This window comes from Octopus bimaculoides, chromosome 15, assembly GCF_046866305.1.
Source record: "Octopus bimaculoides isolate indiv1 chromosome 15, ASM4686630v1, whole genome shotgun sequence".
Taxonomy (NCBI): domain Eukaryota; kingdom Metazoa; phylum Mollusca; class Cephalopoda; order Octopoda; family Octopodidae; genus Octopus; species Octopus bimaculoides.
This window is the reverse complement of record NC_142942.1, coordinates 45,049,641-45,066,939: the sequence shown is the minus strand read 5'-3', so window position 1 is coordinate 45,066,939 and position 17,299 is coordinate 45,049,641. Positions and strand designations below refer to the sequence as shown.

The 17,299-nt window shown below is 38.0% G+C and overlaps 1 protein-coding gene across 1 annotated transcript in view; it reads right to left on the bottom strand.

The window, feature by feature from the left end:
• LOC106878995 (UDP-N-acetylhexosamine pyrophosphorylase) overlaps positions 1–6,469 on the bottom strand; it is a 42,085-nt gene extending 35,616 nt beyond the window's left edge. The window contains exons 1-2 of the mRNA XM_089363789.1: positions 6,421–6,469; positions 411–685 (exon numbers count right to left, since the gene is read on the bottom strand). Of these exons, the coding sequence (XP_089219915.1) occupies positions 411–681 (271 nt within the window). The 5' untranslated portion in view covers positions 682–685; positions 6,421–6,469. The remainder of the gene's footprint in view (positions 1–410; positions 686–6,420) is intronic.
• Between the last annotated feature and the right edge of the window lie 10,830 nt (positions 6,470–17,299).

The window sequence follows — 17,299 nt, the reverse complement described above, 5'->3', positions numbered from 1 at the left end:
ATACTAATGTGTTATAACCTCCTCTCACCGCCATCTGAAGTCTACTATTCACAATGGTATGGATTAAAGGAGACATCATAGTTCAAGCCAGTCCATAATCAGAGTCTCTGTCCTCTAAGATGAATCACAAGACTATGAATTACACCCTACTGTCTTACAAAAACAAGGATCATTACTGGAACAACTTTGATCATAAGTATAACTCAACCAGGACTGATCTAGGGTTAAAACAACAACATACCTGAATAAATAACAAATATAAATAAAAGGATAAAAATAACTTCTTATTTCAGAAGTTACATACAATTTTTCTTTAACTCTAAATTTATGAAATTTCCTAATACAAACTGAAGAACACTGAAAAATTGGATGTGAAATTATTAAAAAACCCATCCAAAAAATCCTCTTACCTTTTTCATAGTATTTGGCTAACTGTTCTGGTGATGAGTCCTGAAAACTCCCATAGACATCTGAAGGCAGAGGTTGTAGAAGATCATCAATCTTGTTGCTGGCTGCTTTCAGAGTCTCCTGGGCATTTTTAAAGTAACCTGTGATTTCTTCCAAGTTCAATTTCTTCAGTTCTGCTAGATAGCCACTTTGTTCAGCTTTGCTTAGTTCATTCCAGAACTTAACAAGATGTTCTTGCCCATATTTCTCTAATTGTGGTTTAATAGTCTCCATATTTCTGTAAACAAAGATTAAATATATACACAGATATACATATATTATACACCATCCCTACCCCCCAAAAAACTTAAGCTTCCCAAAGTATTATGGAGTTTTAAATTGTCTTCTACTATAGCCCTGGGCCAACCAAAGCCTTGTAAGTAGATTTGGTAGATGGAAACTGAAAGAAGCCTGTCGTGTGTGTATATGTATGTATGTATGTATGTGTATATATATATATATATATATATATATATATTCTTTTCAGTCATTTGACTGCAGCCATTCTGGAGCACCACCTTTAGTTGAACAAATCGACCCCTGGACTTATTCTTTGTAAGTCTAATACTTATTCTATTGGTGTCTTTTGCTAAACTGCTAAGTTACGGGGGAAGTAAACACACCAACATCAGTTGTCAAGCGATGGTGGTGATGGGGTGGGGGGGCTATATATATATGCTAGAATAAGAATAGCCTGGGCAAAGTTTAGAGAGCTCTTACCCCTGCTGGCGACAAAGGGACTCTCACTCAGAGTAAAAGGCAGACTGTATGACGCATGCATACGAACAGCCATGCTACATGGCAGTGAAACATGGGCTGTAACTGCTGAGCACATATGTAAGCTCGCAAGGAATGAAACCAGTATGCTCCGTTGGATGTGTAATGTCAATGTGAATACCCGTCAGAGTGTAAGTATCTTGAGAGAAAAGCTGAACATTAGAAGCATCAGTTGTGGTGTGCAAGAGAGACGATTGCGCTGGTATGGACATGTGGTGAGAATGGATGAGGATAGCTGCGTGAAAAAGTGCCACACCCTAACAGTTGAGGGAACCTGTGGAAGAGGTAGGCCCAGGAAGACCTGGGCTGAGGTGGTGAGGCAAGACCTTCGTACATTGGGCCTCACCGAGGCGATGACTACTGACCGAGACCTTTGGAAATGTGCTGTGCGTGAGAAGACCCGGCAAGCCAAGTAAGATCGTTACCAGTGCCCATGGACTGGCTCTTGTGCGGGTGGCACATGAGATGCACCATTTTGAGCGTGGCCGTTGCCAGTACCGCCTGACTGGCTCCCGTAGGATTTTCGAGTGAGATCGTTGCCAGTGCCCCTGGACTGGCTTGTGCGGGTGGCACATAAAAGACACCATTTCGAGCGTGGCCGTTTTCGTGCGGGTGACACGTAAAAGCACCCACTACACTCTCTGAGTGGTTGACGTTAGGAAGGGCATCCAGCTGTAGAAACTCTGCCAAATTAGATTGGAGCCTGGTGTTGCCATCCGGTTTCACCAGTCCACAGTCGAATCGTCCAACCCATGCTAGCATGGAAAGCGGACGTTAAACGATGATGATGATGATGATGACAGCCTTCTTTCAGTTTTCGTCTACCAAACCCACTCACAAGGCTTTGGCCAGCCTGAGGCTATAGTAGAAGACACTTGCCCAAGGTGCCATGCAGTGGGACTGAACCCAGAACCACGTGGTTGGTATGCAAGCTACTTACCACACAGCCACTCCTGCGCCTATATATATATATATATATATATATATATATACATACATACATACATATATATATATATATATACATATATATATATATACATACAAAAATAAGAGGAATGACCAGCAAATGTGGATTCCTATATGCTAGAAATAGATGCCGACTGGTCATTCCTCTTATTTTTGTATGTAATATAATTTTAATCCTCGGATTTTTTTTAATATGCTAGACCACTGGTTTTAATTTATTAAAATATCAATTTCTTCCCCCATAATATATATATATATATATATATATATATATATATATATATTGACCGAGACCTTTGGAAATGTGCTGTGCGTGAGAAGACCCGGCAAGCCAAGTAAGATCGTTGCCAGTGCCCCTGAACTGGCTCTTGTGCGGGTGGCACATGAGATGCACCATTTTGAGCGTGGCCGTTGCCAGTACCGCCTGGAAAGCGGACGTTAAACGACGATGATGATATAAACACACATAAACACAGCTGTAATATACACACCTATAAAGACTAGTGTTTTACTAAATTTTGGAGCTGACGATAGAAGTAGGAGAGGAGAAACTGATTGTATATGAAATGAAGAGAGAGAGGGGGATGAGGGGGAGAGTGAGGAGGGAGACTGAAGAAGGAGAGAATAAAACGGGGGAGGTTAGAGAGACATAATATTATAGAGGGGGATGGAGGAAGAAGAGAGCATTTGACAGAAAGGAAAACGGGTTTAAACACACCAGTGATAGTTTGTATACGTGTTACAGCAACAATAAACCGTCTGTTATATGTCTACTTGTATTTTAGAATATTTTTAGATCATACATTGTACGAATTGTCTAATTACAAGTTAAAAGAAATAGATAATTACATGCAAAAGCATAAAATAACGATCGTAAGATGTCGGAAGTGTTTATAAAAGAGAGAGAAGAGTTTTAACAAGTTGATTAGCGTCGGAGAGCAAATCGCAGGACGGTGGTGGACGGATCAAGCGACAAGTAAATACATACAGGCGACGAGTTGCAGTTCTGAGGTGTGTGTGTGTGTGCGCGCGTGCGCGCGTGATGGTATTATGCTGTTTGATATGCCACAAGTTTTGTGTTACCACCCACGCACCCTTCAGACATATATGCCGGTATGGGGTAAAATTAGGAGGTTGTCAGTCATGTGAAAGATCTCTGACAACCCTGCCACTGTCACTACTATGATTTTAAGATCACAAATGTTGAACAATTAATTAGATCGTCCAGAAATACAACAACACAAGGGATAACGGTAACAGCAGAACATAGTTTATTCTAGGTTGGTGTAGAGCCGTTTAGTTCCTGGGTGAATAGGCATGCCGCTAGAATACCAAAGGAACTTCGACCACATGTCGGGGTCGAGCTGTGAGATACGTGTTGTCACGACAGCTGCTTGAGAGAAAAATAAAAGGAAAAGAAAAAAAAAAAACCAACGGAGTTTCGGATAAGACTCCATACAAATTGGAAAAAAACAAACTATTCCTGTGTTTCGAACAACGGAAATTACAATTCTGAAAAACAATAGAACATATACAGAGAAAGCGGGGTGAGGGGGGGGGGTCATTCGACTGAATTGTCTTGAAAGTATTTTTGTTCAAAGCTCAGCTTCGATTCGCCCCACACACTAAATTTATAGCGTATTTCTTTGCGGACAGCTGGAGAACCGCCTTCAGAAATTTTATTCTAATAGACACCGGTACTTATTTTATTTTTAAGCTAGGTACTGAATTTATCGCTCAGATTTGCTGAGCCGCTAAGTTACGGACACGTAAACACACCAACACCGGTTGTCAAGCGGTGGTAGGGAACAAACACACACGACGGGCTTCCTACACTTCCCGTCTATCAAATCCTCTCACAAGGCTCTAGTCGGATCGACGTTATAGTGATCCCGGAACCTTGTGGTTGGGAAGCAGACTTCTTACCACACAACCACGCCTGCGCCTATTATAGCAAAGTTTTATTCATTTCTTACTTATGCTTCATTCTGAAATAATGCACACCTCACGAAAATATCGTTATGCTTCGCCGGTTTGGAATGCGCTTCTCGAGAAACAACGTTCTAACCCATAGACATGTGACTTTCTTTTACTATAGCGACTTGCTCCTCAGAGCTAGCAGGCTATCTTTCACTTGAATTCCACTCGTCTTACCTGTCATTACCTATCACTACACCGACGTTCAATTCTTTCTTCCATAACTTTGGCTCTCGGGAATTCGCGGCCCTTGATATATGCGCAGGGATGTCTTTTTTTTTTTAAATGATTTTCAATTTTCGTCCATAAAAACACTCGTTTTTAGACCAAGAAATCACCGACTTCTAACAAGGTAAACACTTTCGCTTTCACTGAAGCCTAGAAAGAAAAAGTGCCGAATTCCTTCACCACGCATAACCTTTTACGCTGCAGCCGTCAACTCGGCAACAGTTTCGTGGAACATTAAATGGCATCAGTCTATGACGGCTTGCGGAGGCCGAGGGTACTGAACCTTTCTCGAACGAAACTAACAACAAACTAATTAGATCGTCCAGAATAGGCAATTAAGCGGCTTGTGATAGTTACACGTGATCGGTGCAACAACAGTGAACAAATTGGATGGAAACTAGGCATAAGAAAATCATAAGAAACAACAATATTTCGTTTGAAAGTATTGAAGTATTATTTCTGCTTATTTTTTCCTACAGTGTGTAAACGAAAAATAACCAACTATATTCGATACTTTACTATAAACTTTATATATACACATACATACATTGCATATATACATTTTATATGCATACATGCATTACATATATTTTATATACATGCATGCATTACATATATTTCATATACATATATGCATTACATTATACACTCATGTAGTGGATGGACTTCTTTAGTTCGTGAATCGTCACACACTGTCGAGAATAGATTAACTCTTTTTTTCTCTCTCGTATGGATGTCAAGTTGAACTGTCAGCGAGTTGGACATTAAGTCCGGACAGCTGTTGACGTTTGAACCATTTATACACAAACCCCAATACATACATACACACACATGCATACATAATACACACACGTCAGGGCAAGTTGTTGGAAAAAGGCGTGGACGTAGGTGGAGAGAGAGAGAGAGAGAGACAAACTAAAATGTTGCTTGCATTTAGAGTGAGAAGAAACATTAAGTAAGTCGTATACCTAAGCTATTTAGATTTGAGATGGGGACTGGGCAGTTGCCATTGGGTGCTTATAAAGAGATTTAGGGTACTACTAAAGCAGCACGGTCCCGAACGCGCTAGCTAGTCTTGAGTGGTCGATCCTAACCCTAACCCTAGCCCTGTCCCTAACCCGCGTGTACAAATGAATACGTGTTTAGGGTTAGGGTTATAGTTAGGATCGACCACTCACAGCTAGCTGACGCGCAACTGCGTGTTCGGGACCGTGCTGCTTTAGTAGTACCGAGATTTAGTTTACTCGATGTATATCTTCAAATACCCCAACGTCTCCTCATCCGACGAATTTTGTTTTATAGTTTATCTGTAACGTTTAGTTTTGCTATCGCATAAATGGAACAATACGTAAGCATCCTTATCACCAAGTGCTGGGGTCGATATAGTGAACATCTCTCATCTTCAAAACTGCAGGCATCATTATTATTACAGAATGATAAAGTCGCAAATGTGGGAAATGATGGGTTACATGCATTGCAGTCTTTAATTATGGCTCGTGTTCGCTTCGGATCATTCCAAAGTTAACTCGGTCCACTCGTTACTCCTGGGCTGATAAATTACATTCTAGCAATGTACAGTGTTCGATTTAATTGATTACACCTCTAGCTTTCAACATTAGTAGTCATCAGGAAAGCAGTGGAAGTTGACTATATGTTCTTAGAAGAGCACGAAGTACATAAGTTTCAGTTTCATTCATCCCCAAACGATGTAGAATGAATATCTTTGCTATGTCTACGAAACACGGAAAATTAATTGCCTGTTTATAATTGAGAGAACAACTGAATACATTTTAGGACAACTATGTACTCCAACACAAAAAACAACAAAAGTAAACGAACTGCCAACAGGGAGGTTAATAAAAGTAACGAACATTAATTAATGTTCAGATTCTTCAAATCCAATCACAAATTCGAATTTTCTTAAATACGTCTCTGTTTAACGTGATTAAAATAAATGTCTCCCGTTCGAAAGATATAATTAAAAAAAAAAAAAGATGCAATGAAACGAAGAAAAGACCTTACCTTTAATCAAGATGCGTCCGTCTCCTCCAGGAAACAAACTTCAAATAAACCGGTGCTAGCAGCGCTTTTACCTTTTTAATACGTGGCAAACGGAATCCTTCCGCGATGAACAAAATAGTTCCTAAGAAATTTGTTTCAAGCAACGACTACACCGAATAGATTTCCTTCAAAAAAGTAATATGAGAAACTTTAAAGATAATTTTATTTTATATCTGAAAAGTAATCCAATGTAGCGGTTAATCTACTAGATTAATTGATTAAGAAACAATTTATAATAAACTATGTGATTAGGATATCTGGTGTAAGGATAACTTTCGTTTACTTCTGTTACATTGATTAAAAATAGACGGATCACTGGGTAAATGAGGGTGTGTTAATCGTCCCGTGTGGTTACGTGCTTATGTATATGTGTTTCCCCCCCCCCTCTCTATATATACACACACACACATATATATATTGAGTACAATAACTTCAGTTTATATGTGTTGTATACGTTTGTTTGTATGTATAAACGTAAATGCGTGCTCGGGAATAGGTATGAATTGTGTGTGCGTGTGTTTATGCCAGGCTGTACCTGATTGTATGTTGGCATTCTTTCGGTGCTACTTTAATCGAAAGAATGCTTACATGTTAACAGTCATGCAGTTTATGTTGTACAACATAAATAAAAAGCGATGCATGCGCGCGCGCGCACATACACACCTATGTATGTATGTGTGCATGATTTTTCTTCGAGTTTTACGTAAGTTCTTGAGAGAGTTCAAGCCTGTTACTAACAAAGCGACAAGACTTTTTTGAGTTAAGAGAGTTCCCGGTATTTGTGAATATGTGGTTGAGTTGGTGTGTTGATTGAACTGTCGATGCATACACCGAAGCATGTATGTTTGTATGCGTGCATCTATCTATCTATCTATCTATCTATCTACTATCTATCTATCTACACACCTGTACGTACACGCACACATACACGTGTGTTTATGTTTTTGACATTTAGTCAGAAAGTTAAGTTCATGAGCCTTTATTTTTTGTTCAAGTTAATCAAAACCCAGCTTGAATACTTGCCAAAAAATGACCTCTGCCAAAGACACCCTAGAACCAGGTGCTGGCGTTAAATTGGACATTGAACAAAGGCTACAACCAAGAACTTCGAATGCAAAGAACCGGAACTAATACCACCAGGTATTTTGTTTATTGTTCTAATGATTCCACTGATTTCCATCTTGGACAAGTTCTTTATTTAAATGACCCTTGATAAAAGACATATTTTAACAGGTAAGAAAATGAAGATGTAGCCATCAACGATACTTTCTTTACAAAATCAAAAATTGACTGAGAAGTGTTCCAAGAAACTTTCTTGGAACTCTATCAATATTGGAATGGTTATGTTATCCTGGCTCTTTTGGGTGATTAATAATGTGACCAGACGAATTTTGAAAGGATTTCTGAGGAGTATCTTACAACAGCAAAGACCAGGAGAAACATCTTTTCTCATTGATATTATTAGCCCTTTTAATACCCCCCCCGCGAATACCTTGATTTTCTGAATCTAGGCAATAACATCTCCCTCGTCACAGAAAGGTTTGGTGGCATCACTACCGATCCTTATTTTTGCTGACATATTGTAGTAGAAGACAAAAACAAAATACACAAAGGCTGAAATCGCTTGAAATATGAGGAACAAAGCCTTGACGAGGCAATGACTTCTGACCGAGACCTTTGGAAATATGCTGTGCGTGAGAAGGCCCGACAAGCCAAGTGAGACCATAATCCAAGGCCTCTGCCAGGGATGTTGCCAGCCCACTTATGCATACCTTTCCTTCATTGGATACTAAACTCAGCTTGCGAAGACCTGTTGGGGCAAGTGAAAGCGAAATCGTGATGGCACCTGTACCAGTGGAGTGCTAAGAGCACCGTCCGAATGTGATCGTTGCCAGAGCAGCTGTCTGGCTTCCGTACCAGTGGCACGTAAATAGCACCATTTGAGCGTGATCGTTACCAGCGTTGCCTTCCTGGCACTTATGCCGGTGGCACGTGAGAAGACATTCGAGCAAGGTCGTTGCCAGTGCCGCTGGACTGGCTCCTGTGCAGGTGGCATGTAAAATACACCATTTTGAGTTGGCCGTTGCCAGTACTGCCTGACTGGCCTTCGTGCCGGTTGCACGTAAAAGCACCCACTACACTCTCGGAGTGGTTGGCGTTAGGAAGGGCATCCAGCTGTAGAAACTCTGCCAAATCAGATTGGAGCCTGGTGCAGCCATCTGGTTTCACCAGTCCTCAGTCAAATCGTCCAACCCATGCTAGCATGGAAAGCAGACGTTAAACAATGATGATGATAATGATGAAAGCGTGATTCACCTACCTCTCACGAACTGAATACCCTAACCACTGAGCCACGTGCCTTCACTGTGTATATGATATTATTATCATTGCTAGAATTATTAAGGTGGTGAGCTGGCAGAATTGCAGCATGCAGGACAAAATGGTTAGTGGCATTTCATCTATTCCTTTATTTGTTTCAGTCATTTGACTGCAGCCATGCCGGAGCACCACCTTTTGTCGAACAAATTGACCCCAAGAACTTATATATTCTATCAGTCTTTTTGCCAAACTGCTAAGTTATGGGGACATAAACACATCAGCACCAGTCATCAAAGACACATGCACATATAGAGATATATACAACAAGCTTCTCTCAGTTTCCGTCTACCAAATCCACTCACAAGGCTTTGATTGGCCTGAGGCTATAGTAGAAGACACTTGAAGACAGAACCCAGAACCATGTAGATAAGAAGGAATCTTCTTACCACACAGCTGTGGTAAGAAGCTTGCTTACCAACCACATGGTTCCGGGTTCAGTCCCACTGCGTGGCACTTTGGGCAAGTGTCTTCTACTATAGCCTCAGGTCGACCAAAGCCTTGTGAGTGGATTTGGTATACAGAAACTAAAAGAAGACTGTCGTATATATGTATATGTATATATATATGTGTTTGTGTGTCTGTGTTTGTCCCCCCAACATCGCTTGACAACCGATGCTGGTGTGTTTACGTCCCCGTAACTTAGCGGTTCTGCAAAAGAGACCGATAGAATAAGTACTAGGCTTACATAGAATAAGTCCTGGGGTCGATTTGCTCGACTGAAGGCGGTGCTCCAGCATGGCCGCAGTCAAACGACTGAAACAAGTATAAGAGTAATTATAAAAGTTGGGACAGAATTTCTGGAAAACAGGGAAATATCTTGGAGGAAGTCATGTGTTTATTGTAGATTTGGCAGCTAACTGTAAATGGGTGGTGATAGTCATGGTAGTGGTGGCAGTAGTGGTAGGGGGGAAAGAGTTAGTGGTGGGTGAGAGGGGAGATAGATATAACAAGTTTCTTGTTGACTTTTTACCTACTGCCACCACTACCACCACCACCATTAACATCCACAGTCACCACTATCATCAGAATGTTGAAAATTTGTAGTAGTGGCATTTCATTACCAGTCTAGATCTAAAAGAAAGCAGAATGAGAAGGAGGAGGAGGAAAGAGGAACAGGAGAGGGAAGTAGAAAAATAGGAAGAAAAAGAAGAGGGAGGCAGAGGTGAGGAGGAGGAGGAGAGACAGAAGTAGAAAACTTCCCTTGTCCAAACCTGTTTCATGGAAGACTTATAAACAAGTTTGTGTTTAGATAAATGATTTTTTTTTAGGTTGATATGAAAGTTTACAAGTGAGGGTTAACTGAAATAATTGTTTTTCCAAAGGTTTTCTGCAGTAAAGTTACCAAAACTGGTTCCAGCTGGAAAATCAAAGCACCAAGCAACAAGTTAAGTTTACTGCTAATCTATGGCACATCCTCCCCCCCTTCCTTAGGACCATTTCTCAAGGGTGGGGTTTTTTTTTCATTTCTTTAAGCCATGTGAGTGGATTTGGTAGATGGAAACTAAAAGAACTCATTGTGTATATGTGTATATATATGTCTATATGTGTGTGTCTTTGTTTGTCCCCCCACCACTGCTTGACAACCAGTGCTAATATGCTTACATCCCTGTAACTTAGCAGTTCAGCAAAAATGACCAATAGAATAAGTACCAGGCTTATAAAAAGTAAAAGCTGGGGTTGATACATTCAACTAAAAGTTCTTCAAGGCAGTGCCCCAGCATGGCCCTAGTTTAATGACTGAAACAAGTAAAAGATAATGGATAAATTTAGTTATTTGTTGGATCCATTATTTGACATACTGCTCTTTTTTTTTTTTTGTTAACTGGATGGTGATGGGAAACAAACATATGATGATGATGATGAAATAACGAGGTTAAAAATCTATTGTTAGCCATTGTCCTGATTAGAAGCCACTCCACATATAACTGTAATATTGATTTCAAATTTTGGCACAAGGCCAGCAATTTGGGAGAGAGCCTCAACTGTGTTCAACCAGTACTTATTTTATCGATCCCAAAAAGATGAAAGGCAAAGTTGACCTTTGAACTCAGAACATAAAGATGGACGAAATACCCGCTAAGCATTTTGTTTGGTGTGCTAACAATTCTGCCTGCTCACTGCCTTACATATGGCTGTAATATTAAAAGCTTGGAGTTACTATTCTAGTGCTGCCCAAAGCTGGAATTCATTTTGTCTCTTAATGAGACACTGCCTTATAAGACAAGGCACAAGGTCAGCTATTATAGGAGGAGAGATATAGTTAAGCCAAGCATGTTATCATTTATCTTTTATTTGTTTAAGCCATTACACTGTGGCCATGCTGGGGCACTGCCTTGAAGAATATTTAGTCAAACGAATTGATCCCAGTACTTTTTTTTAAAGCCTGATACTTATTCTATTGGTCACTTTTACTAAACTGTTGAGATACAGGGACATAAACCCACCCCCGCTGGTTGTCAAGCGGTAGTGGGGGACAAACACAGACATGAAAACACACACACATACAGAGTTAAATGGTAAAGGTGGAAACAGCACAAAAGTATGTTTAAAGATTGTTTTATATTTGTTACATTGAGTGACTTTTATAAATATTACCGGTTTCAATGTGCATGTCTTTCTTATTAAATATCAAAAATTGAAAGTAAAAAATTAGAGAATAAGAATAAATAGGAAATTAAAAACAGTTTGTTTTCATATTTTGTGCATAGTTAAGAACATACAAAGGGCTCCTTTCAGTTTCTGTCAACCAAATCCACTCACAAGGCTCTGGTCAGCCCGAAGCTAAAGTAGAAGACATTTGCCAGAAGTGCTATGAAATGGCGCTGTTTTTTTATTTTGTTTTCTTCATATTAAAATCATGTCCAGCTTTGATCACTCCAGCTACTGTTACACTTTCAAGTTGGAAGAAAGTCTCTTTCATGTTTTCTTCTGCTGCAACTTTATCGGTGGTTCTGTAGAAACAGGAATTACGAATTGTCACACCAAATGAAACTGCAAAATGAACAATCTTCCAACTGCCTTAAAAAAAGTGTAATTCTCAATAGATTTTAATAGTGGTATTTAGCAACAGATACTCTTCAAAGTGAAAGTAGAAAAACTATTTGTATAGAGACAGTTTATTGATCATATCAACATTCCATGGAAGTGGGGAATATACTGAAGTCAACAAGTTTATAGCTTAGCAGGAATCACTCTAAAATTGTTTCTTGTGACAGTTAAACTTTTGTAACTGCTATTTACATAAAGGCACATGCCCAAGCAGTTAAGGTGGTTGGCTTATGATCATAATGTCATGGGTTCAACTGCTGTCCCACTCAATGGCACCTTGGGCAAGTGTCTTCTACTATAACCTTGGGCAGGCTAAAGCCTTGTGAATGGATTTGGTAGACAGAAACTCAAAGAAGACCATAATATATATATATATATATGTATATATTTATGTGTGTGTGTCTTTGTGTCTGCGTTTGTCTCCCCAACATCACTTGACAACTGATATTGGTGTGTTTACATTCTCATAAGTTAGTGGTTCAGCAAAAGAGACTGATAAAATAAGAACTAGGCTTACAATGAGTAAGTCCTGGGGCCGATTTCTTCAACTAAAAAAAAACCCTTTAAGAGGGTGCTCCAGCAAGGCCATAGTCTGACTGAAACAAGTAAAAGAATATAAGAATATACATACACATACACACACACATATATATGTTTGTGTGATATATATATATATATGTGTATCAAAATAAGCAACAAGGATATCCAGAGGTAATGCAGTACGATCGTTTCATGCAACTCCATTTAATTGAACAATGCAATCATTACATCAATTTAAATGTAGAGCAATCCTTAGCTGTACAAAGACGTAGAATTTAATTAAATCAAAACAGATGGACACGTTAGTATAATTATACCTAAAATCTCCAAGGAGTTAAGGAGACAGACAAAGAACATGCTGCCTTCACTCCAGCATAGAAGCTACATGAATAAAACTGAATAAAGCTTGATGTCTATATATATATATATATATTTATATATATATATATATATATATATATATATATTTATATATATATATATATATATATATATATATATATATATATATATATATATATATATATATATTATAATATATAGACATCAAGCTTTATTCAGTTTCTGTCTACAAAATCCACTCACAAGGCATTGGTTGACCCAGGGCTATAGTAGGAAACACCTACCTAGGGTGGTATGCAGAAAACATGTAGTTGGGAAGCAAGCTTCTCACTATACAGTCACACCTGTGCCTAACTAAGTGAATCAATTTAAAGAAAATGTGTCAAATAAGTCCTATTTTTTCTATAGTTTCTTGTAACAAGGAAGGGAAGTTATGTACAAAAATGTTTTCCTCTTTTACAATACTGACTCGACTCTAATATATTTCTTTTATATATGTTCCTAATATTCAAAGAAATTAAATATAAACCTGAGAAATGCATCTCTTGGTGGTATTTGACATTATTGGTATGCAGTAAACTATTTAGTCTGGTTTGCTTCAGTTACATTTCAGCTGGACTGGCAGCAAAATCACAAAGTTGGTTGGACCATGACAATAGTTTTTGACAAAAAATACTTCTATTTGTACTCCATTATGTGAAATAGTCAAGCATTTCTTAACGACAAAGGAAATGAAATAACACAGCCATTGATTAAATGTTGTGAAAACCTTATTGTAAAGATTTCAGTCACGTGTAATATAATTTCATATTTATTTAAAAGCATAAACTCATGATTTTGTAGATTGCTCTTTTGAATGTCTGCATATTTTAAAACAAATCACAAAGTCCTCCTTTTTCATTAATCATTCATCTATGAAGTGAGTGAGTTAGTGCTGAGCTAATTTCATATGTTCATAGTTAATGAATGGAGGTATCTAGGCATTTAATAAATGAAGATATGTATACAAAAGAATTTAACAGAAGAAGATATGTGATGTTATGATAAATAAATGCATATACGTATAAGCTACACAAAGGTATATAGGTGTATAATAAACGAAGACATGTATGTATATATTAAGTCAAGTATGAAATGTATAGAAAAGAAAAAAAAATTGCTGATGTTTTATAAATACAAGGAATAGTTTCATTCATCAAAGTATGCACCCATATTATCAATACACTTTTGCCATTTCAGCAGTAGATTGTCAAGTCTGGAACTGTAAAAGCCTGGCAATCTAGAGTCAATAGAATCTTGGAAGGCCTGTTTTACAGCATTGTTGGAATTAGATTTTTTTCCTATCAAAAACTTATCCAAATTCTGGAAGACGTGGTCGTCAGGGGGAACAAGATCAGATGAGTATTGTGGATGAAGGAGAACTTCAAACTCCAACTCCTGTAGTTTTGCCAATGTCATTTTTGCGATGTGTGATCTGGCGTTGTCTTGCAATAAAATAGGAGTGGATCAGTTGACTAATCTAGGCTGCTTTTTTGGACGTTTCTGCATCATTTGGTCCAGTTGGCTACAGTATATTTTGGCCGTGATTGATGAGCAAGGTTTAATGAAATCATAATGGATCACACCTGTGCCAGATCATCAAACACACATCATCGGCTTCGTTTGATGAATTTTGCTTTTTGGAATGTGTTTTGGTGGCTTGACTTTGTCCAATCATTGTGCTGAACGTTTACAGCTGTTGTATTGGATCCATTTCTCATCATGTTACAATCCGATTAAAAAATGTTTCATTTTTGTGACGAGAAAATAGCATAATGCAGGCTTCCAAACGTTGCTGTTTCTGATTTTCATTGAGTTCATGTGGAACCCACTTATCCAACTTTTTCACTTTACCGATTTGAACCAGGTGAGTCAATATTGCTTGCATGCTAACACCAAACAACAACGATAATTCAGATGCACTTTGAGATGGATCTGACTCGACGGTGGCTTTCAGTTCATCATTATCCACCTTCGTTTCTGGTCGACCATGTTGCTCATTTGGGAGGTCAAAGTTACCAGAAAGAAATTTTGCAAACCAATTTGATACTGTCTGCTGTGCAATAACATTGGAATGAAATACTCCTTTAATATTCTGAGCTGCCTGTGATGCTGTATTTTCAAGAAAGATCTCATATTTCAAAACTGTACGAATTTCTGACTTATCCATCTCTAAACAAAAATAGCAAAAAACGATTTATAAATACTTTATAAAGCACAAAATGAGTTAGAATAAAGAAACAGATGTGTCAGCTTTCTAACAAAAAATAAAGATTGTCAAAATATAAGAATGGAGCAAAATGAGCAGCTGTCAAAGTTAACCATATACCTTACTACAAACTTCATACTTGATGACCTAATATAAAACGATGGCATGTAGGTTGCAATATCCCTCATGTCATACCCCATGGTAAATAGTGCACTGTCAACAGAATGAAATTTATTTCAATGTAGATTAAAACTGGTTTGGCTGGAGTTTATTCTATATTTATCAAATGGGATGTCCATTGTTGTTAAGTTGTGTGTGTTTGTGTGCATGTGTATGTGTGTGTGATGGGTGTATATATGTATAGATATCTGTATGCATGTATATATGTATATATGTGTACATATTACATGTACATCTATATATATATATACATCTACACATATGTATACATATACATGTATGTATAGATCTATATATATATACATATACGTGTACATCTATATGTATACATATACATCTCTCTCTCTCTCTCTCTGAAAGTATCTGTCATTACAGTATCGAAATGGTGTACATATACATGTATATGTATACATATACATCTCTCTCTCTCTCTTTCTCTCTTTCTCTCTCTGTGAAAGTATCTGTCACTACAGTATCGAAATGTGATTGTTTCAGTTAGTGGAATAGTTTCATTTTTAAAGTGAAAGTATTTGACATGAGTGTTTTTGTTTCACTCTTGACTCATAATACTTAAATAGTGGAGGAGATATTATGTTGCCATGTGCTCGAACTCTGCAAGAAGTTAATAATTTTTTGTGACTAAAACACAACTGGAACCCTAAGTAAGGCATGTGTAAAATTTGAATGAAATTGGTTGCGTAGTTCTCGAGTTTTAGGGATTCACACAGACAGACAGACAGACAGACAGACACACATTCTCATTTTTATATATATAGATATATATATATATATACATACATACATTAGTGTATATCATCATCATCATCATCGTCATCGTTTAACGTCCGCTTTCCATGCTAGCATGGGTTGGACGACTTGACTGAGGACTGGTGACTATATATACTGATATTTATTTTTATGTTCAGTTCCAATAAAAAACAAGTTTACATTAATCTGATGGGTTACTCCATAATTTTGTAGAGTACAGGTTCATTCTTAAACAAGAATGTTATACAAATATATACAGCACTCATGTTGCGAAAAAACAAAAAAAACAAAAAGCAAAACAAAGAAACATTAAAATGTTACCATATTATCCCATACAACCAGTACATACCTGTAACATACGTGTATATATATGTGTGTGTGTGTGCATGTGTGAAGTTGCACTGGATTACATGTTAGCAGAAGCACTTTTGTTTTTGCCTGGGTGAGTATGTCCTGCTCACCCATGTGTACAAACAATAAGGATTTTGCTTAGTTACAAAACCAGCAATTTAGAGGGATGGGGGATTAGACAATTACTGGTACTTTATTTTATTACCTCTGAAAGAATGGAAGACAAAAGTTGAACTTAATGTTATCTGAACTCGAAATGTAAAGAACCGGAACAAGTGCTTCAAGGTATTTTGTCTGATAAGCCAATTAACGAGCGTCTGTTTGTCTGATCAACTGGAAATAGCAACTAAATCTCCTTCATGTCACACTATTTTCAAGAAAGAGGGACACACCGGATAACATAGAGCTATATGTATGTGTGTGTGTGTATATATATATATATATATATATATATATATAGGGTGCAATGTGTAAATCAGTGCAATTTTATATTTTTAATTTCACACAAGCGCATTGCTTGTTTTTGATTTTGTTGATTACACAGGACAATTATGATGCAATTGACCCTGTGAGAAATTTGGAAACAACATGCTGTGCTGCTTGGTATTCACACCGGAAGCTCCAATACGAACAGATGTTGAACACACAGAACAACCATTGGCTTACCGTGTCCCCAAAACATGTACTAAAAGTGATAAAAATCAAATATCCTGTCAACATCATGGTATTTGGAGAGATCACTAGTGATGGTGACATTATACCTCCATTCATCTTCTCAGATGGCCTCATACTCAATATGGAGACCGACCCTTAACATCTGGCCACCTAACTCCCCAGACTGCAACCCTCTTGATTGGTATGTGTGGGGTGCTGTTGAGTGAGAGACCAACAAAACTCTTTGTGACACTACAGATGAACTGAAGGCAAGGATTATGACAGCATTCACCAACTTAAACAAGGAGACCGTCCACAAGAGTTCCAGGA